Source organism: Heteronotia binoei, chromosome 8 (assembly GCF_032191835.1).
Source record: "Heteronotia binoei isolate CCM8104 ecotype False Entrance Well chromosome 8, APGP_CSIRO_Hbin_v1, whole genome shotgun sequence".
NCBI classification, from domain to species: Eukaryota; Metazoa; Chordata; class Lepidosauria; order Squamata; family Gekkonidae; genus Heteronotia; species Heteronotia binoei.
This window is the reverse complement of record NC_083230.1, coordinates 101,115,581-101,138,301: the sequence shown is the minus strand read 5'-3', so window position 1 is coordinate 101,138,301 and position 22,721 is coordinate 101,115,581. Positions and strand designations below refer to the sequence as shown.

The window sequence follows — 22,721 nt, the reverse complement described above, 5'->3', positions numbered from 1 at the left end:
GAGAACTGCTAGGGCACATTAAGAGCGTGTTACACCACTGGCAAATAATGGCTTACTGGTGTAATACCATCTTTACTGACAATTCTGATTAGAACTTACTGATGGAAGACACAGGGAATGGGCAAAGAATATGAACTATGGAACCAGGCAGTCCCCAGTTCAAATCCAGCCACGCCAAGAGGTAGTCAACACCTCTTTTAGGCAGCACCACAAGATAACCAGGTTTTTTTATGGCTCCATCTTGGTTAGACTTATGGATGACGAGCCAGGGGAGTCTGGTTCAAATCTCTAGTCACCGCAAGGCCAACTGGGGCAGTATTATCCATGCTCAACCTTACCTACCAGACAGGGCTGTTGTGTGGGCAAAACACGGAAGAGCTGTGTACAGAGTCCCGAGCTTATCAGAGGAAGTGTTGGGAGGAAAGTCAGAGAGATGACACTGCTGTGAAACAGTTCCAGAAGGGAGCCACAGTGGTCTGCAGTAGAACAGTTCAGGGGCTTTTTTTGTAGCAGAAACTCCTTTGCATATTAAGTCACACATCCCTGTTGTAGCCAATCCTCCTGGAGCTTACCGTAGGCCCTGTAAGAAGAGTCCTGTAAGCTCTTGGAGGATTGGCTACATCAGGGGTGTGTGGCCTAATATGCAAAGAAGTTCCTGCTACAAAAAAGTCCTGGAACAGTTAGGTTCAAGTCCAGTAGCTCCTTAAAGACCAACAAGATTTTTTTTTTGGGGGGGGGGGGGTTATAAGCTTTTGAGAGGCAAAGTTCTGACGAAGGCAGCTTTGCCTCTCAAAAGCTTCTACCCCCCCCCCCCCCCAATCTTGTTGGTCTCTTGTGATAGCAGATTCAAATCTAGCTGCTCAGCTGTAAACCATTAAAGAGCCCAGCACTGTATAAATAAGTTTGAGCAGGAAGAAAACACATCAATGTCCCAGCTCCACATGGTGCCAGGCCTTTCAATCTTACCACAGAATGAAGCCACAGAAAAATGGCCACCGCACCTCCCTGTGTTGTCCAAAGGATAACTTATCCTTATCTGCAATTTGGGGATAATACAGACCCACCTTTCAAAGGGGTCATACAAACCACAGTGTGTCTTTATATGGAATTTTCAATTTGGTGCAAAAATCCAAGTGTTTTTAATCCAAGAAGTGATAATACCTCAGTTTGTGCTCCTCTGGAAGTGCCCACGCAACCACGGAAAATGCTTTTGTTCTGTTTTTCCCCCCATTTAAATTAAAAAGCAGCACTCAGTATAAAAACTGGTTTAATAAAAGCAAACTTGGAAGAGTCTTCACTTTGTAATCCCTTAACAATGAAGGAAGGCAGTCTAGCAAACAGAGTTAACAGCTGTGTGTTGTTTTTAAAGAAAAGGTAGGAAAAGGGCAAAACCTGAGGTTAAGCATGACAAGGGACATGCTAAGTTACCTATTTTATTATGGACATTCTGCCTCTCCCCACCCCAGGAGGCTGAAAGATGCACAATACCAGAATGCCTTACTGCTACCATGGGAAAGGCTTCTTGGGGAAGTGCAACTTAGCTGGGAATATCCTCACCTGTACCGTTCCATGTACTGAGAGAGCTGGGAATGGGCACAGCACAGCTATGATGGAAAACAAAACAAAACAAAAAACTGGAGTTAAAGCAATTTGCCAAAACCCCACCTTGGCCAATCTGAAGATTCTCTTGCAAAAAGTTATAGCGGAGGCTGTCCGGGTGGACTCACCTGAGAACCGTGAACCTGAGCGCTGTAGATGCAGGTAATGGTATCTATCAGGTTGTGGGCTTCATCAATGACCACCACTTGATCCTTCAGTTTGATTCCGGATGCGTTTCTGGTGGCTTCGTGCAGAAGCATTTGATAAGGCAACACAACCAACTGAGGGAGAGAAGCAGACTTTACAGTTGCCGTGAGCCCCTCAAACACACAGTAATCTTCCCTTTGGGTCTTATTTTCCTTGTGTCATCTGCCTTATCCTTCATAGAGTAAGCTCCCCAGACACTGAGAGCATCTCACCAGCATCTATGCTTCAGGAATAGCTTCCACCTGCTGAATGAAGAATGATGCTCCCTTGTCCAAGGAGAGGGGTGAATTCTCAAAATTCCTCCTGCTTCAAAACTCATGGAAGCATTAATCACAGGGCAGGGGTTGCCAAACTTGCTTAAGAGCCACAAAGAATAAATGTCAGATTTTTGAGAACCGCAAGACATGAATGTCAGATATTTGAGAGCCACTAGACAGGAAGGAAGGCAGATAGATGGAAAAGGGAAAAGTGGAAAGAGCAACTTTAACGTTAAATGCATTCAAGCTGCCAGCTGGCTTGGCTTGGTGAAGTGATTTAAAGAGAGAAATGCCTTCTCCAAGCCAGCTGATGGGATAGTGGGGGCTTCAAGAGCCACATGTGGTTCCCAAACCGCAGTTTGGCCACCCCTGTTATAGGGAATTGGACTGGATGGCCCTGGAGGTCCCTACCAACTCCATGAACTGGCCCCTTCCCAGTCCTAGGGCAAAGGCCAGCTATCTATTGAAGCAACATCCCTAACCTCAGCCAGCGGGTGGGTGAAGCACCAAATGCTATGAGTCTCAGGAATTCAAAAGTACCATGTGCACTTTCCGGGGGGGTGGGGAAGGGAGTGAGGGTATGCAGGAGAACCAAGGGATGCCTGTGTAACATGCTGCCTCTTCAGGGACCTGTCAGGAGCAACTGGAACAGAACAACGTTTGAACCCAGTAGCACCTTTAAGACCAATGAAGTTTAATTCTGAGTATAAGCTTTCATGCCCATGAAAGCTCAGCCTTTGAAAGTTTCCTCTCTCTCTCTACAAAGGACAGGGGAAAACCTGTCAATTATGTGTTAAATTGAGAGATTCCTGGTAGAAAGCAGAACGAGAGCCACTTTGCACTTTACGGGTTTCCAGATGTAAGCTTGAGGATGAACAAGTAGGGACAAACTAGTCTCTGAAAATGCGCTCAGCAGGCCTCTCCGTCCATCTGGGCTTCCTGATGAGCATTCTTATGTGCCTACGGGATCTGATGTGTGAAAAGACTTCCTAAGAGAGAGACACGCAAGCAGAAACAGCAAGCGATTCCTCTACAGTGATGGTCTTTGAGCATGGGTCAAGACCCTCCCATCGGTCACAGGCACCTGTATTTGGGCTGGACCTGTTGCCAACTAGGGTGAAAAAAAAATTATTGTTTTACCAAAGAGTTTCCAGCAATTCCTAGAGCTACCCTTTCCACTTCTGATTAGCTCTACTCATCTCCAGTAACTCTATAACTTTTTAATTTCTCTCCTAGGATGCTGCACACACACACACACACAACCCTCCTGCTGCCAGTGGCTGGCACTTGCCAGTGGAGAGCAAGGGGCCTCCACCCTCCTGGGTGGCTTTGGATGCATGCCTAAAGGAGCAACAGTGGGCCAAGCCTATTCAGCAGTGGAAAGATACTGTCTTTAGCATAAGCAAGTTTTTATAGTTGGGATTATCCTCTTCTTGTTAAATGTTTGCAGCTTGGTGGATCTTATCCTGCCACTTGTGGACTACAGATAGGTCTCAGATCTGGAAAGGTTGAAGACCACTGCATTATTTCTATCATCATCCTATGGCATTGTGTGTAGTATAGCCGGGAGATCCTAAGATTGCCTGACAGCCACAAGTCATAGCTCTTTTAGCGTTATCCACCACTAGGTGGTGAGCTAGACCTGGTTTTAAGGCAAGAGATGTTTCAGAGGTGGTTTGTCATTGCCCCGCCTCTGTGTCATGACTCCGGTATTTCTTGGAGGTTGGCGTTTCAAATATGAGCCAAGGCCTGATTTGCTTCTGAGATCTGACGAGACTGGGCTATGCTATCCAGGTTAGGGCACTGCCCTGCAAGGATGGGAAGAACATTCCCAGTGAAACGTCTCCTTGGCCTTTTCAGCTTGCAGTTTGAGTTTGCATATTCCGAGTTATTCTGGAGCTCTCTCTCTCTTTCTCATAACAGGGATGGGGATTTTAAATGTTGCTCAGAGCTAATCTCAAGATCACATTTTTCAAGCACTAGAGATCAATCCCCCTCCAGCACCAGGGCTACCTGAGCAGCCGGAATGGCAAAGCGGCTTCCGTAGTACGGACAGGCTTTGGCTTCCTTCCCCAGGGCCACCAGCTCCTCAATATCTTTCACCTCCACCAAAACCTCATCCCGAAGAAACTGCATGTGTTCATATGAGTAAAATGGGCATGCTGCCCGACTCAGGCGTCTTTTCTTCCTCTCTGCCTCCTCTTCTATGCTCTTTTTCTCTGAAGGCAAAGAAATCAGAGGGAAGAAGCTATAAGAGACAACAATTAAAAAAAAAAGCACAAGTAATCACACAGCAACATCAAATACACACACACACCCCTGGGTTGAGACAAGGGCCCTGTCTTTTATTCATCTTAAAGCATCATGTGCACTTCTGGCATTTTAAAAAGGCAGATACGACCAGGATCTTGCCCCGTCCCAAACGTGGAGCTCATGACCTGAATTCAGATAAGCAATGGAAGATTTGGATAAGTAAGAGAGGAATATGAACAGAGCCAGTTTGGTATAGTGGTTAAGTGTGCAGACTCTTATCTGGGAGAACCGGGTTTGATTCCCCACTCCTCCACTTGCAGTTGCTGGAATGGCCTTGGGTCAGCCACAGCTCTCGTAGTTGTTCTTGAAAGGTCAGCTGCTGTGAGAGCCCTCTCAGCCCCACCCACCTCACAAGGTGTCTGTTTTGAGGGGAGAAGATATAAGAGATTGTAAGCCACTCTGAGTCTCTGAGATTCAGAGTGGAGGGCGGGATATAAATCCAATATCATCATCAGATGTGACTCCATGGATTTAGGGAAGAGGGTCGTTGAGGGGCTGTGGTTCAGTTGTAGACATTTCCTTTGCATGTAGAAGGTCCTAAGCTCAATCCCCAACACCTCCAGGATGAGATAAGAGGTAAAGGAAAAGATCTTGACCACAGATTGTGGAAAGCTGCTGTCAGCTGCTGCAATACTGAAATACTCTTGAAAGGCCAATAGTATGACTCAATAAAGGCAGCTTCATGTAAGGGAAGCACTATACTGCTTAGCGGTAGAGCATCTGTTATGCATGCAGAAGCTCCCCAATTCAATCCCTGGCATCACCTATTTAAAAATGATCAGATAAATATGTGATATGAAAGCCCTCCACCCAAGACCCCAGAGAGCTGTGGCCAGTCAAAGCGGAGAACATAGATCTGGACAGACCAAGAGTCTGACTCTCCCTGCTCCCCTATGCACCCAAACTTCATCATACCGTGTTTATTCTTCTGCATCTCCATGCAACGATCATTGATAAGCTGAACAACTCCCAGGCGTCGCACCTCCTCGTTCACACACAGGTTCTGAGACAGAAGCATGAAAGCAGAGACCAGTTGACTAAGACATATTTAAATGCATCCCCTCCTACATGGCTCAGAACGGGCCCCAGGAATTATTCTGTGTTCTAAAATTCCATTAATCTCTGCAGATCTGCAAAGCCAAAATGAAGGCTGTGGCACTGCAGACGTCAAATAAGCATCACACCGTCCTGGGAGGCTGATCTCTGGCACGCTGGTTGGCTTCCCAGAGATACTGCCAAACTCCTTTCTTTTTAAATAAAATCTCAGTTTGCATCCTGGAATATATAAGAGCCAATAAACAACAACAAAATGACTGTATTACCTAACCTTTTGCCAGTTTTTCACTATGAAAATGACTGCTTGAACTCTTAATTTTCACTGCAACTTATGTCTTTCATGAGCATTCTCCAGAGTGGCTCTCACTTTGTGGAGTGGCCTGCCTGAGGAAGGTTTCCATGTTTCTGTCATTCCACAGAATGCGCAAAACAGATGTTAAGGTGGGCATCTTTATAAAAGGATTAGAACTGCAGTATAATGGAATCGTCTGGAGGGGCACTTTTATAAGGGAACAGGATTGCAGTCTGTTACAATATTTATTTTATATAACAGCTTGCATTTACTGCACTGTCTTTGACCTTTGTAATGCACTCTCTGGGTTGTTTACACTATGTCATGCTTTGGGCAGCTTTCTCTTTGGATTGTTTTCTGATTCTGTAGTCCTAGCAGTATTCCACTGCTCATTAAATGTCTAAATGAACTGTCTTCTGTTTTATAATCTGTCTCGAGTGTCACTGAGAAAGGCGGGTGATAAATGAAGTAAACAAATTTCTAAGTTGGGAGGTCCAGGGGTGGAATCAAAATGAACTCACAAAAGGATTTGTTTCCCTAGCCCCTCACCATGCTATTGGCTGCTGAGCACATGTGTTTGTACACAACATGATAACATGTCTCCCTAATATTACAGGGAAAGGAAGGTAAAACTAGGCGCCCAGTTAATGTTTTTGGGTGCAGGATCTTGTCCGGTGTCCCATACAGTTTCATCCTAAGCAGTTTCTGAGCTCCTTTTGTGGAAGGTCACGGAGCTGCATACCTGCCTAGATCCCAAGGACACCAGCTGGGTCTCCTTGCCAAAGGGGCTCTTCTGAACTTCATGCACAAACTGAGCCAGCTGGGAATGTGTCCGACTGCAGTAGTAGATCTGGGAAACAGAGACAAAAAAGAAATTCAAAGGGAAACACAAACCTGCTCACAGCTGTTCATTCTGAGACACACTGGCTACTATAGTAATGCAGAAATTATGTTTTGGAAGCAACATGGGGACAGAAAGGCATTCGCAGCAGCTGCCTAACAAATACGACCTCCTGAAGTTTTCTGAAGCCGGCTCCTGATCAGCCTTCGAAACCTAAGCAAGAGGTTTTCACCTGTACTTGAGCAAGATCTGAGCCCAGCAGAACCTTAGACACCAACAAGATTTCCAGGCAGCTTAGATTCTCAAAAGCTTCTACCATGGAAACTGTGTTGGTTTCAGAGGTAACACTCTTACGTTGCTACAGATGAACACAGCTTCCCACCTGAAACTATCACCTGTACTTGGCTCCGAGAGCAAGCAGTTCAGTCTGGGTTAAACATAAGAGAAGCCATATTGGATCAAGTCAATGGCCCATCCAGTCCAACACTCTGTGTCACACAGTGGCCAAAAAAACCCCAGGTGCCATCAGGAGGTCCACTAGTGGGGCTAGGACACTAGAAGCCCTCCCACTGTTGCTTCCCCCCAAGCACCAAGAACACAGAGCATCACTGCCCCAGACAGTTCCATCTATACCTTGTGGCTAATAGCCATTGATGGACCTATGCTCCAGATGTGTATCCAATTCCCTCTTGAAACCATCTATGCTTGTAGCTGCCATCACCTCCTGTTGAAGTAACTGTTATTTTCTAGGATGCACACACAGCCTAGCCTCAGGAGTGAGCGTTGTAGCACTACATAAACATGGCTGGAGGGGGAAAGTGAGGAACTCACACACCTATTTCAGGGCATTTCCCTGTGTATAATTTTGCAGAGCTGTTCTTAGCCCTAACTCCATATTTGTGCAGGCTGGAGCCATAAAGAGACGTTCCTTCAGACCTTACCTTAGTTACATGTTCTTCTTCAAGATCATCATCTTCTTCGTCACTTAATCTAGGAGAGAAAACAGAAAGGAAGCTATTTCTATGGTTAAAACAATTTTATTTGGTAACATATGGTAACAAATTATATTTCTTGCATCATTAATAACTTCTTTTATCTATCCCATATATTACTTTCTACCCACTCCTCCCCCCATTACTTGACCCTCCCCCCCGGTGTTATTTACTTAAAGTACTAATGTTTAAAGGTACCCTTAACTAATAAAAACAAAAATTAATATTCTTCTTTTTTCTAAGACTTAATCATTATCAAAAATGGTTCAATGTCCTTTTACTTTCCACTCTTTTTCTACATATCTTCTGAACTTTTTCCACTCCATCTTAAAAACTTCTAAATCATAGTCTCTTCAAATTCTTGTTAATTTGTCCATTTCACTCCATGTCATAACTTTTACAATCCAATCCCATTTCTCTGGTATTTTTTCTTGCTTCCACAACTGCGCATATAATGTCCTAACAGCTGAAAGCAAGTACCAAATTATAGTTCTATCTTCTTTTGGAAATTTTTCCATTTGTAATCCCAACAGAAAAGTCTCTGCAACTTTCTTAAATTCATATCCCAAGATCCTAGAAATTTCTTGTTGAATCATCTGCCAATACTTTTTTGCTCTTTCACAAGTCCACCACATATGGTAGAAAGAACCTTCATGTTTTTTTTTACATTTCCAACATGTCTGGCATCTTATTATTCATCTTTGTCAATTTCTTAGGAGTCATATACCATCTATACATCATTTTAAAACAGTTCTCTTTAATACTATGACACGTCGAAAGCTTCATAGAGTTCTTCCACAAATATTCCCAAGTTTCCATCTGTATTTCTTTATTTACATTAATTGCCAACTTAATCATTTGAGATTTCACTACTTCATCTTCCGTAGACCATCTTAAAAGTAATTTATATAATTTTGAAATTAATTTTTCGTTGTCTCCAAGCAGAACTTTTTCCATTTCTGTTTGCTCTTTTCTTATTCCTTCAGTTTTAATGTCATTCTCCACCAAGCTCTTTATTTGTTGCATTTGAAACCAATCATATTTATTATTCAGCTCTTCAGCGGTTTTCAATTCTGTTTTGCCACTTTGTATTTTTAATACTTGATTATATGACAACCACTTTTCTTCACCCGTCTCAGCTGTTATGTTTATCACTTAGGCTGGCACTATCCATAACGGTTTTCTCTCATCTCCATATTTCTTATATTTCATCCATGTATTTAGCAAGCTGTTTCTTATATAATGGTGAGAGAAAAAGCCGTCTATCTTTTTTTCCCCATAATACATATAAGCGTGCCAGCCAAATTTCCTCCCACATATTTGGTATTTTCCCTTTTGTTCTTATCATATTCATCAATTTCTGAAGTTTTGGGATTAAGTCCTCTTTGAGGGTTTTAAAAAATTTAGCTGTATATCCATCTGGCCCAGGTGCTTTTCCATTTTTCATTGCATTAATTGCTGCTTCAATTTCTATTTTTTCAATTGGATCATTCAAAACTTTTTGCATATTTTCTGCTAAGGGTGCTATTTTTATCTTTTGTAAGTACTCATCCATCTTTTCTTTCCTTATTTTAACACCTTTAAATAACTTGGCATAAAGAATTCTCTTTTTATTCTTTCTTGATCTACCACCTCTCTTCCATCCAGCACAATTTTATTAATAATTTTACTTTCTCTCTTTTTCTTCAGTTGCCAGGCCAAATATTTTCTGGGTTTGTTTGTTCCCTCGAAAGATTTCTGCTACAATCTTTTCAGCTTCCATTCCAGTTCTTTATTTAACAAATGTCTCGTTTGCGTTTGTAATATTGTAATCTTCCTTATAATTTTCTTTTTCCCTGGCCTTTTTCTCAGTTCCCCTTCTTTTTTCTTTATTTCATTTTGAATGTCCAACATCTGTTTTTCTTTTGCCCTCTTATCTTTGTTATTCAATGTAATCAATATTCCTCTCATTACTGCTTTATAAGCATCCCAGACCGTCTGAAATTCTATATCCTCTTTATCGTTTATTTGGAAGAAAGCTTTAGTTTTATTTTCTAAAGATGTCACTATTTCTTTATTCTGTAGCAAATCTTCATTCAATCTCCATCTTCTCAACTTCTTAGACAATTTTGTAATCCACATTATTGGGTTATGGTCAGCCCCAATTTTAGGTAAAATCCCTATTTTCTTTGTTATAAGGCCTAAGTCTTTAGTGCCCCACAACATGTCAATTCTGGAAAAGTTTTATATCTTGCTGAAAAAAAAGGTATAGTCCCGCACTTCAGGATTAAATTTCCTCCATATATCCTCCACATTTTCTTGTTTGACCAATTCAAAAAAAGACTTTGGCAATTTTCCTTCCTTATTATTTTTTTTACCCTCAGACCTATCCAGTGTGTTCGTAATTGTTCCATTAAAGTCCCCCATCAAATTGTTGTATAATGCCTTTTAAAAAAGAATCCTCTGCACCATTTGGTGCATACAATCCCAAAACCAACAGTTTTTTTGCATTTAATATTATTTCTATCGCTACAAATCTTCCATCTTTATCTTTAAGCACTAATTTCGGCTCCAATTCTTGTTTAATATAGAAAATCACTCCCCTTTTCTTCTGTTCAGCCAATGAATAAAGTTCTAGTCCCAGTTGTTTATTCCATAAAAATTTGTAATCCTTTTTGTTTGATATGCTCTTCTTGTAAACAAACTATATTACAATTTTGCTTTTTAATCCAATGAAACGTTGCCTTTCTTTTTTGTGGTGAATTTAGTCCATTTACATTCCAAGATAATAATTTGTAATCCATCATGGTGCAAATTCTTTATGTTCTTCATAAAACCTACGCAGTTTCTGTGCGCTTGTAATTGTAATCCTTTTTCCTTGCAGCTCAAAGCTCAGACCTTCAAGTATTATCCATCTATACCTCATTTAATTGTCACGTAGTTTTTCTGTCAATTTTTTGTATGCTTTTCTGTCATTTATCACTTGTCTTGGCAATTCTTTCATGATTCTTACTCTGCTGCCTCCCACTATCAATGTCTTTTCAAAAATTTTATGCAAGTTTTCTCCCACTATTTCTTTTGTCATATATCTTATAACCACATCTCTTGGTAGATTATTTTTCTTGGCATATAGTGAGTTCACTCTATACATATAGTCATCCATGCTTCTAGTTCCTTCAGGATCTTCCTCCAAAAATTCTGCAATTATTCTTATTATATATCCTTTCAAATCAGTTTCTTCATCCTCAGGTACTCCTCTCAGACATATCTGGGTTTCCATCGATTTGCAGTCATGAATTGCCACCTTTTGTTGCATTTTTAGCAAGGTGGAATCATGTGCTTTCACTCTCTCTTCCACCTCTTGCACTTTCTTTGATGTTACCACAGTCTCATTTCTGAGATCTTCTATATCTTTCCCTAGCTCTTCAATGTCTTTTCTAATTTCTTTTTTAGAAGCAGTTATCATGTCTCTCATCCCTTTCATCATCCTGGCTTCCATTGTTTCTAATTGCTCTTGCATTTTCTCCATTGAGGCAGTCCTTGCACGGGTTAACTTATGCTCTGACATTTAAAAAAACACCAAAAATGTTGACCTCTCCAAATTAAATTTAAACTATCAGATTTGATAGAGTAAGGCTTGCCCTTTTCAACAAGCCTAATTTTGCCGTCCTCAGAACCTCCTGGGCTTAGATATTAATTTTTGAAGTTTTTATTTCTTCCAAAATGGCAGTCGCGACTTTCTGCTTCCCTTTAAAAAAAATTTCCTTCAAAAGGCTTCTAAAATAATTATCAGCGATAATGTCCAATAGTATTTACCTTATAATTGTCACCACTGTTAGCTTCATCAATTTTTAATGTCCCGAACACTTTAAAAACTTTGTTTAAATTTTGACCCCATAGCAATGGCCACCAATGTTTTTCTATTATATTATAGTCCTAGAGTAGGCTAGCTGCTTCAATGATTTCCCTTTTCCATCCGACACTTCCTGCTTTTCTTGCCACCAAATCCCGTTTTCACTGGTAAAAAGATCTTGCGATGTTTGACGTATTTCCTGTGTTGACTGTGAGAGCTGCAAATTTGTGACAAAGGGGCTTTTTCACCAAAACGGCAAGTAGACAAAACAATAAATTCCTTTCAACTTTTTAGCACTGTCCTTTAAATTTACAACATTCAAATTTTGCCCCTTCTCCTCTTCTTCTTTCAAGCTTTCTGAATCTCTATTTCCCACCTTCTGATTTTATTTTGTTTAACTTTAAATAGTCCCAGAATGAAGATAGTCATCAGTACCTTTTTCTGCAGTTATCCAGATCCAACACCGGTCTTGTATAGCTTTAGATGTTTAGCAGTCTCAAAGAAGGTTAGGATCCTGTCGAGCTTATGTCAAATAAATGACTCTGGAAACTTCTGCAGATGATGAATATGCAACTCGTCTCCGGAGACACCCCCCCCCCGGGACTCCCTTTTAGCCAAGGTAAATCTCCTCAAGAGTTTCCTGTGCATATCTTGGACTGATCTCTGACTGAGAAAAGTAGGCAGTAGGCATTAAATTGCCTTCCACTACCCCGAACAGAAGCCCCAGCCTGCTCCCCTTCTGAGAAGCAATTCAGCTCGGCATTTTCCAACCCCGGAAGTCCTCAGAAAGGAAGCTATTTCTGACCCCAGCCTGGTCCAACGGATGCCCTAAGGAGGGATTGCCCAGCATCAAGAAAGAGATGCTGCTTCAACTTCCAAAGAAAGGCACACCTTATCAGTAGACTGTGCCTCTCTTGTCCTTACCTGCTGCCCACTTTCTTCTCTTCATCGCTCTCATATTCTGCGGGGATCAGATCTTCCTCATTCTGATCCAGGGGCTCCAAACCACCTGACTCACCCTGGTTCGACAAGATGTCCTTGCTGAGCTGGAGCAGATGCTCTATCTCTTCCTCCTCCGTCCTCTGAAATCAGCACAACATAGCCATCATTCACCCTCAACCCAATCTGCTCCTTGCCATCCTTAAGAGGCCCAGAAATCTTGTAAGCTTCCCACTCTGCTCCCATCCACTGCTCAAGAACTTTGTTTCATGTGGGCAGAGGTATTCTGCAGTACAAGAGCAAAATTAAGGTCCCACCGCACCTTAGAGACCAACAAGATTTTCCAAGGCATAAGATTTTGAGAGTCAAAACTCCCTTCATCAGGTACCAGGAGGAATGGAGATCCCTTGCTAAAGTATCCCAGTGAGAAGGTGGGAGAAGTGTTGCAAAGAAGGGAATCGGAATACAAAGCTACAATGCAAAATGTAATGAGCTTGCTTAGAGCAGCCCCTGAACATTTCTCCCCTGCTCTAATCACATTGACTACATTTTGCATGGCACCTTTGCATCCAACTCCCTTCTTTGCAAAGCTCACCCCACCCTACTTCTGACTGTGATAAAAAGTATCCATTCTTGCTTGTAACTGATGAAGGGAGCTTTGACTCTCAAAAGCGTACACCCAGGAAATGTTATCTTTACTATTGCTACTAGGCTCATATCAAGATCTACAGGAACCAGCCCTCAAAAAATCACAGCAGCAGGCAGCTTCTCTAGGTTGCTGTAGTTGTGTACTTACAATGAATGCAGCTATGAAAAAGATCTTATTGGTTACACGCTCTCTTGTGCAGACCCAGAAATACAACCATAGCCTTACAAATAAGTCACCGGTTCCAAGCTCTCCTGTGCAGACCCAGAAGTACAACCATAGCCTTGCCTATCTCAGTGCATTCAGTCCTCAGCACACAAATCCAAGACACTTCAGTTCATGCAGTTCATCAACCAGTTCATAAGACACAGACTGCTGTGGATCCACCACAGAACGCAGAGGAGGAAAAAAGGGCTAAACTAGATCAGCTCTTGGTCTCAGGATGGTGAGAAGCCACGTTGGATCAGGCCAATGACCCATCCAGTCCAACACTCTATGTCACACAATGGCCAAAAGCCAGGTGCCATCAGGAAGTAAACCAGCAGCGCCAGAACTCCAGAAGCCCTCCCACTGTTGGCCCCCCCAAGCAGCAATATGGATAGTACTGGGTTTGAAACTGGATGGATAACAATGGATTCAAAACTGCCAGCTTGTTCATTCTCTCTCAACCTACTTCCCTTACTTACTACAGCCCCAATCCCCACATGACTTTTTCTATACAGGTAATCAATGAAAATGCTGGTTGGATGCAACTTATCTGCTTGCTGTCCTCACTGTAGTTTTATGATTATGCCCTACAAGAAACAGGGTATGCTAAATGATGAACAAGTAAGCTGATTTCCAAGTTCTAGGGAGACCTGTGCACTGTAACATTCCAGCTACCTTTGGATATTTAGAGATTTACAGCAACATCTCTGAGGACTCAGACAGCTCACCCTTCTTTTAGATGCGTATTTTAACTGCACGTTGTGGCGAATCTGCTCCAGTCGTTCTGCTCGCTTTTTCCTTCTTATCTGCTCTTCCTGCAGAAAAGCAGCAGCCATTAATTTTTAACCGATGAAGTCCTGGAACCTGAACGGGAGCAGCAGTGCAGCCTCCGCCTCTATTGTGAACTCCAGGTATATCAGAACCACCACCTCAGCCAAAGGCCAGTTTTAGGCTGTCTTAATTCTTTACACATGTCCCTAGTCCTTGTTGTTGCATCTAGGTCAGGGTTCCCAAACATAATGCCCGGGTGCACCATGGTGCCTGCCAGCAATTCCCTTAATGCCCACCAAGCTCTTCTGAAAGTGAGTGGGGCCAGCATAAGGCAAGGCTTGTTATTGGCTGCTTTCGTTCCAATGAAAATGTTTTCCACTAGAGGGCCAGGAGAACTGGTAAGCACTTGGGCTCACCACCCCTCTCAAAATTCCAAATGGGCCCACAGACTCAAAAAGATTGGGCACCCCTGATCTAGGTTTTAAGCAAAAGCTGCAACATGTGATTAAAAAAACACAGTTTGTTCCCAGTGGTAGAGAATTTCTGGCAAACTATTCCAAAAGAGCTTTAAAAATGCTTTTCCATCTCTGATTCCTTATCTTTGCTGATGCTATTCATCAGGGGCTGAATCTACATACTCATCCTTTAAAACAAGTATCAGGGGCTGAATCTACATATTCAGTCTTTAAAGCAAGTAACAGATCATTAAGTAAAGCAATATCTCAGAAAAAAAACCTTTTAAAATTGGCGTAAGGAAAGGATCACCTCAAAATATGTACTGCATTCTATGAAATATTTGGTAAAACCTGCCACCTTTGGCTTTTTTGGAGTGGTTTGTTTTCTATATTCCTTGCTTCTTCAGGAACACCCTTCCTATTTGTATGGGTACAGCAGCACTGGCATAAGTTTTGAAAGTTTCAGCACACATGTGTAGTGGGCATCTTCTCTCTGCCTTGGAGTTCTGCATGTTGGGATGATTTCAGCCACTCTGCTCAGCCTTCCTCCAGCTTAAGTGGCTCTTCAGTTAGCGGAAGGCTTTCCACTTTGGTTACCAGCATGGTTAGATCCACCCTGTCTTCACATAATTTGGCCTATGACGTGCCTTTCTTCAACTGGGGGGGGGGGGCATGCAAAAAAAGACAAGAGGACCTGTTCGCCTTGCATCACTGAATTCCACCCTCTAGAATATTTCAATTATTCAAATATTTATGTCTGCGTTTCCTCGCAGCTTGAGAATGACCCTACTGTACTCTATAAGCGACACGTTTTTACCTTCAGCCTGTGAGCAGCTTCTCGCTCTTCCTTCTTCTGCACGAAGTGGGCGATCCAATCTGGCTCTGCTGAAGCCACCTGGCTGTTTGCAGGCTCTGTGCTGCTCGTTGCAGATGGCTCTGTTGGATCCTTTCCTTCCAGTTCAGCTGCAAGCAGCCGGGCCTCTTCTTGACGCTTTTTTTCTTCAAAATCTCGGAGCCATGTGAGAGCACCACAAATAAGGCTCAAAGATTTGCCCTAGAATTAATAATCATTTATTAAAAGGGAAATATTTATTCCAAGCAGAGCCAGAAAAGATAGAAGTTTTGCCACAAAGGTTGCCAGGTCCCCCCTGGCCACTGGTGGGGGATGAGGGGGATAAGGTTGCCAGATCCAGGTTGGAAAATTCCTGGTGCTATGGGGGGGGGGTGGAGCCTGGGGAGGACAGGAACCTCAGGGGAGTACAGTGCCCTAGAGTCTACCCTCCAAATCATCCATTTTCTCCAGGGGAACTGATCTCTCTAGTCTGCAGAGGAGCTGTAATTCTGCTAGTTGGCATCCCTGTATGCCATAAAGCAAAACTTTCCAATAACGTTGACTAAGATATCTTGCCAGCTGGCTATATACCTGGGCCTGAGCAATTGTTCCCAGCACTGTTTCTCCCCATCCCTCCCCTCGTCTTTGGCTGCTACCGAGTCTGGCTTGCATATTCAGAAGAATGAGGTTGTAGAATGGAATGCACCACTTTTAGACTACAGGTAGTCTGCATCACATGTTGGGATTGTATCACACATGGAATTTCCACCTGTGTTATAAATTCTCTGCAAGCAAAGAGAGGGGCAGAACATCACTCCATGCTGTGTTAGATTAGTATTGGTATGGGATCTTCCAATGCAAAGGAACATTCAAGGCTGAAATCATCTCCTTGCAGCCTGAATTGAAGAAAAAGAAGAGTAGGTTTTTATACCCCATTTTTCTCTACCCTAGGGAGTCTCAAAGTGGCTTACAATTACATTCCCTTTCTCTACCCACAACAGGCACCTGATGAGGTAGGTGGAGTTGAGAGAGTTCTAAGGGTACTGTGACTGGCCCAGGGTCACCTAGCAGGCTTCATGTGGAAGGAGTGGAGAATCAAACCCGGTTCTCCAAATTAGAGTCTGCTGCTCTTAACCACTACACCATGCTAATACCTCTGCCACCTCAGTCTCCTGCATACCAGGCTCAAATCCACTTTACTGCTGTGCACAGAGAGTGATTAAATGTGGAATTCACTGCCAGAGGATGTGGTAATAGCCACAGGGATAAACAACTTTAAAAGGGGATTAGAGAGATCCATGTAGGATAGGTCTATCAATGGCTACTAGCCATGGTAACTGAGGGAAACTTCACATTCGGATGCACTAATCCTCTGAATCCCAGTGCTGGGAGGCAACATAGAGGGAAGGCCTCAGCCTCTATGCCCTGTTTTCGACAGTCCAGAGGAACTGATTGGCCATTGTGTGAGACAGGATGCTCCAGCAGGGCTCTCCTTACGTTTCTCTATATCTCAAAGTGTTCCTTCCTTCTACCACACAGAAAATATATAGACTTACTGTCCCAGTTGGGCTTTCAAATATACCAATCTTTCCGGCTTCTAAGACCTGATAAAGCTTAGCCATGAATTCTTCTTGAATGGGATACGGTGTATAAGGAAACGGAAATTTCATATTTGCGGTTCCATGGGTTTCCTCTGCTTTCTCCTGAAATATAAAATACACCCATATGTGTACTTTATTGACTGCATATTAATCATTTTACAAACAATCTAAAAGGAAAACATTACAGGATCATAAGGAAATGTTTCCTAGTAAGGCTGGCTCTTATAACACTTGCAGCTATAGCTGTCCAAATAAAATTCAGCCAGATCTATGGGCTGAACAGCCAAACTCGAAGGATTTCATTCCGTTAAGCCACCTCAGAGTTATTCTACAGGGTCTAATTTGACCATGCCACCAAGCGGGGCTGCCACTGCACTCCCATGCCACATTCCATGAGGCCAGCTTCATGTTTAAACTGGCCTCAGCTCAAGCAAACGAACCAATAAATGGAGATGAGAGAGTTCTGGGCAGTTCCATTTCAAACAGGCTTGGGTAGCTGTATTTTTGAATGCTTCCTCACACTCTCTTTTCACCACTGAATGCTTCCTCACACATTTCTCTTTTCACCATTGAAAATTTAGCACATCAAGGAGAAAATCGGACTTGCTACATTACCTAGGTGACCCCACTTGTTGGGAATATTACCATAGGCAAGTTAAGCAGGCATTTTTATGCTTCTGAACAGAAACCAGAGAGCCAACAACAAAAGAGTGAGGCCTAGTCCACTCTGGTCTGTCTTTCCCATTTCATGCTGAGGCCTGCTCCCCTAGTTCTGTAATCCAAAGGCAAAAGCACCCCAAAACAGGATGAGATGGAACTACAGTGAAGACCAGAGTCGGAACATCTCATGCCTTTGAACTGAAAGTGGCAGATTCCACCCCCCCCCCCCCAAAAAAAAAGGGATAGCTTCTATTGGCTTATTATTTCTAACAGTTATTCCTGGCTCCTTTGAGGGAGGAGTCTCAGGGCTGAAAGTTAACTTTAGTTTTAGGATAACTTACGTAGCTTGGGGTATTCTTCAGCCACAGACACCAATCCTAACTGCTGATAAGGGTTTAAAAATTATATTTCAGAAACATGGATTCATGTAGGTAGCCATGTTAGTCTGAAGCAACAGAACAAAGTTAAGAGGCCAGTGGCACCTTTAAGACCAGCAAAGTTTTATTCAAGGTATAAGCTTTTGCATGCACACACAGTTCTTCAGGTATCTGAGGAAGTGTGCATGCACACAAAAGAAGGGGCTTAAAGGTGCCACTGGCCTAAAACATTGTATTTCGAAAACATGTACTTTTAAGTCTCTGGGAGCAGAGGTCTGCCACATCCATCTGGTCCAGCACAGTTTCTCACAGTATCTGACCAGATGTGCCCAGAGAGCCTTTAAGCCAGGGGTGTCAAACATGCGGTTTGGGGGCTGAATCAGACCCCCGGAGGGCTCCTATCATGCCCCTGAGCAACTGGCTGTCATCTGCTTCTTTCTTCCTATACCTTGCTTCCAGTTTGCTCTGCAAGGCTTGCTCCATTGCAAAGGAGTTACAGAACAAAACCTCTATTTTCTCCATTAGCTGAGGCTCCTCCCTTGGGGAGGAAGGGGGGGAGGCAAAGCTTGTTTTTTTCAGGCTCAACTCTACAGCAGAGCTACTGAGCCAAGCCTCTCTTCCTTCTATTGGCTGAGGCTCCTCCCCCCCCAGTCCTCTGGGGAAGGAAGGAAAGAGCTTACTTTGCCCAGTTCCCAGGATCCCAAGGGAGAAATACAAAAGAAAGCACCTTTAAGACCAACGAGTATTAATATTTTAGGCATGTTTTAAGTTTTTAAAATATATATATTTAATTCTGTTTGTGTGCTTTATAAAGTTTATATCTCTGCTGCCTAATCTTAAATAGCTACATGGCCCGGCCCAACAAGGTCTCATTTATAACAGATCTGGCCCTCAAACAAATGAGTCTGACACCCCTGCTTTAACCAGGTCACAAAACCCAAGCTAAAGCCCATCCCTTTTAAAGACACACTGCCTCTGAACATGGAAGCTCCGTTTCGCTGGATGTTCTATTGGACCTCATTCAATTATTTCAGATCCCCCTCTAGGCTTCGGCAGCTATCTCCACCTAGCCAAATCCATGCTTTTTTTCCCCAGCGAAAAGAAATAAAAGAAAGCCAAGAGAAACTGGAGTGGGCTCGCCGCTTTGCCATTCTCACGGTCGCCATCAATCGCAAATTTCAAGCATCACTTACCTCACCTGTTTGTCCCTTCCCGGCCGCCATCGCTCTCTGGGTTTCGTCCTCCGGGGAGGACCCTTGATGTTCCAAGGACCGCCAAGAGGACCTTCGAAACAAGCGCCAAAGTGAAAGTCGGCTGGCCCCGCCTCCCGAGCTGCGTCACGCGTCACCGGCTTACTGAGGGCGGGGGACAAAGAAGCAAATTTGCTGAACTGCAAAGAGGAAAAGAACGTAGCGGGCGTTTAGATCTCTCCGCGAAGCTCAAGCGCGCGCCATCATCCTATTGGTGGAGAGAACCTTCCCGGGCTCGACTCTGGTCTCTCAAGATCCAATCAGGACCCAGTTTCAAAGTGACGTCTTCCCAGAACGTGCTCATTCATTGCTTTTCCGGAATCAAATGGAAACCAACTCTCACTGAGTGTAGCTATACATCCACAGTATTCCAACGTATTGCTCTTTTAGAACAGTGTAATTTTTTTTTTTTGTAATTGACTTACTCAAATAAGGGATATGGGCTGTTTATCTCATCACATACACTAACCCATCTTCCATTATATTATGAGATAGTAGCACCACTAAATTATATTGTTTTAGACTGTTTTTAGATTATTTAATGCTTAATTGTGAATCGTATTATCCTGTTTTTATTGTTATAACATGGCTTATGCCATGTCCTGTAAGCCGCCCTGAGCCTGCCTCGGTGGGGAGGGCAGGGTATAAATAAAAAAAATATTTATTTATTTATTTATATTTTAACGTACCCTTTTTTCTAATTGCAAACTAGCTCTTTTAGAACAGTGTATCAGAATATTGGGGGGGGTTTGACATACACAAATAAGGGACATGGGCTGTTTATCTTATGACATACTAACCCATCTTCCACTATATTTTAATGTATTCTTTTTTTCTAATGGCAAACTAGAATGATGTTATAACCTCCTGAGAAACTAATGCCCTCTATTTAATCCCAGAACTAACAAAGCCAGAATGATACCCAGATTTATGGCATTTCACACCTATGACTTCAATCTGCTTTTTATCACCCTTCACTGTTTTCAGGCCAGTTAACAACACTAACAAACAGACCTCAATTTGTGATTCTTTTAATCTGCTAAAAACATTTCCATGACTCTACATACCAACTCATTGCCCACTTTCTCTATATTTAGGACTGCTTGCCATTCCATTTTTGTCTGATGAAGTCTGCTTAGAGCATACAAAAGCTTAAATTCTGAATAAAACTTAGTTGGTCTTAAAGGTGCCACTTTACTGGTAATTCATATTAGGCTTGTGGGAATCTCCGTGAGACTAAGCTTCAGGGATGGAATTCTAGCAGGAGCTTTTTTGCATATTAGGCCACACACCCCGATGTAGCCAATCCTCCAAGAGCATACAAGGCTCTTTTTTGTATGGTCTTGGAGGATTGGCTACAACAAGGGTGTGTGGCCTAATATGCAAAGGAGCTCCTGCTAGAATTCTATCCCTGCTAAACTTTCATGTTTTGCTTAACTCACTCTCGGCTAACACGCTTTTACTTTCCACAGCCTTAAAAGTGGATCTGATTCCAGTGGGTTGCGCAGAGTTTTGCGCTCACTTGGTTAGCCCAATAAAAGGTATTACATGGATTTTGTTGTTGGGATTTTGCGTGGACCTGTACGGCTCTACAACTATTTCAGGGTTGCAGCCGCTCTTCCCCTCCCCCCCCCATCTGTCCCATCACAGCCTTCTGCATACAGCACCTTCGTTTTGGCAGAACTGATTGTTACATATTACAGGGTGTGTATGTTAAGTGCCCTTAGGGCTGCCAGCCTCCAGGTGGGGCCTAAAGATCTTTTACAACTGATCTGCTGGCAAAGATCAGCTCCCCTGAAGAAGACTGCAGATTTATACCCTGACCTTCTCTCTGAATCAGAGTGGCTTACAATCTCCTTTATCTTCCTCTCCCACAACAGACAACCTGTGAGGTGGGTGGGGCTGAGAGAGCTCTCCCAGAAGCTGTCCTTTCATGGACAACTCCTGTGATAGCTATGGCTGACCGAAGGCCATTCCAGCAGCTGCAACTGGAGGTGTGGAGAATCAAACCTGGTTCTCCCAGAGTCCGCACACATAACCACTACACCAAACTGGCTCTCCTGGGGAAAATGACCTGTTTGAAAGGTGGACACTATGGCACTCTACCATGCAGAGGGCCCTCCCCAAACCCCACCCTTTCCTGGCTTCACCACCTCCAGGCATTTTCCAACACAGACCTGGTAACCCTAGCCCTTGAATTGCTGACCCTATGAAATTAATTACCTCCAAAAAGCTGTATCGTGAACAGCCTTGCTCCGATCTTGCCACTTCAGGGCCTCTGGCTTCCCTGATGAGTCTTTTTCTGCTGCCTTCAACTTTCCCATTCAATGGGGGTGTTTTTATGCTGTCAGTTTTAACCCCTTGGTACTCTGTGCTGTGGTACTCCTGTTCCTTATTGCTATTTTCGCTTCATTGCTTATGCTATGCCAGAATGTTTATTTATATTTAGATAGGGGTCATTTAATAAAAAAAAGGTGCCAGAGCTCATTAGCACAACTTATTTACATATGCCATACACCGCTGACATCACTAGGTGTACTAAATTATATCAGCTCAGCATCAACCTTAAAATGTTACTTCCTTCTATGTGGCCACTTTGGCATGATGAAGATTTCCACCTGTCTGCTTTATATGTTGTGGTTATTTCCACTTTTTTTTGTGGGGGAAAGTTTGTCATATCTTAAGAGTTCAGCAAAATTCTCACAGGGAGGTTTGAACAATAGAGCCCAGAAGCAAGTATTGCAGGGAGGGGTGTAAGAAAGACAGAGCACAATAAAATTTAGACGTTCCAGAGCTCTACTCCTGTGAGCTGCCCAAAATGAGGCCTGTAGACATTTATACCCAACTTTCCCTCCCCAAACCAGCTTCCATAGCCTTCTCCTGTTCCCCATTTCATCCCCACCACTTGAGATGGGAGGAGGAGAGCTTGGAGATTGATTGTCAACAGCTGACCCTGGTGCCTGGAGATGGGGGGAGGGGAGGGTTGCCAAATCCAGTTTGGTTGCCAAATCCAGTTTGGACATTTGGGGATGAAGCTTGGGGAGGACAGGGACCTCAGTGGGTACAATGCCATACAGTCCACCCATCAAAGCATCCATTTTTCTCCAGGGGAACTGTTCTTGTCGTCTGGAGATGAGCTGTAATCCTAGGGGATCCCTAGGTCTCACCTGGAAGATGGCATCCCTTGGCAGGCATCTTTTAAGGGCTGGGGGGGGGGGCGGGGAGAAGGTTTGGGAGGTATCAAAGACTGTTAAATAAGCATAATATTGCAAGACAGAGTGTTACTCTTTTACGCATGTTTGTATTTTAAGCTTAAAATATAATATCTTTAATTATTTGTGACTGTCTGTGTCCTTTATAAAGTCTAAATCTCCTCTACCTGGCATTACATTTTATGACCCACATGGCCTGGCTCAACAAATTCCCATTTATAACAGATCCGGCCCTCATAACAAGTGAGTTTGACACTCCTGCATTAACCTGTGCCATCTTGTTTGCGCCAGCTACCCTGGTTGCCGGTTGAGTACCGGGTTAGATTCAAGGTTTTGGTTATGACCTTTAAGGCCTTGAGTGGTGTGGGACCGATGTATCTAT

General features: G+C 43.2%; 1 protein-coding gene across 1 annotated transcript in view; it reads right to left on the bottom strand.

The window, feature by feature from the left end:
- The window catches only part of DDX11 (DEAD/H-box helicase 11), a 44,520-nt gene extending 25,175 nt beyond the window's left edge, over positions 1–19,345 (bottom strand). Inside the window, exons 1-11 of the mRNA XM_060245737.1 lie at positions 19,071–19,345; positions 16,796–16,942; positions 15,225–15,461; positions 13,910–13,996; positions 12,314–12,471; positions 7,507–7,555; positions 6,467–6,574; positions 5,292–5,379; positions 4,077–4,282; positions 1,728–1,880; positions 1,558–1,604 (exon numbers count right to left, since the gene is read on the bottom strand). Of these exons, the coding sequence (XP_060101720.1) occupies positions 1,558–1,604; positions 1,728–1,880; positions 4,077–4,282; positions 5,292–5,379; positions 6,467–6,574; positions 7,507–7,555; positions 12,314–12,471; positions 13,910–13,996; positions 15,225–15,461; positions 16,796–16,942; positions 19,071–19,100 (1,310 nt within the window). The 5' untranslated portion in view covers positions 19,101–19,345. The remainder of the gene's footprint in view (positions 1–1,557; positions 1,605–1,727; positions 1,881–4,076; positions 4,283–5,291; positions 5,380–6,466; positions 6,575–7,506; positions 7,556–12,313; positions 12,472–13,909; positions 13,997–15,224; positions 15,462–16,795; positions 16,943–19,070) is intronic.
- Positions 19,346–22,721: the final 3,376 nt, after the last annotated feature.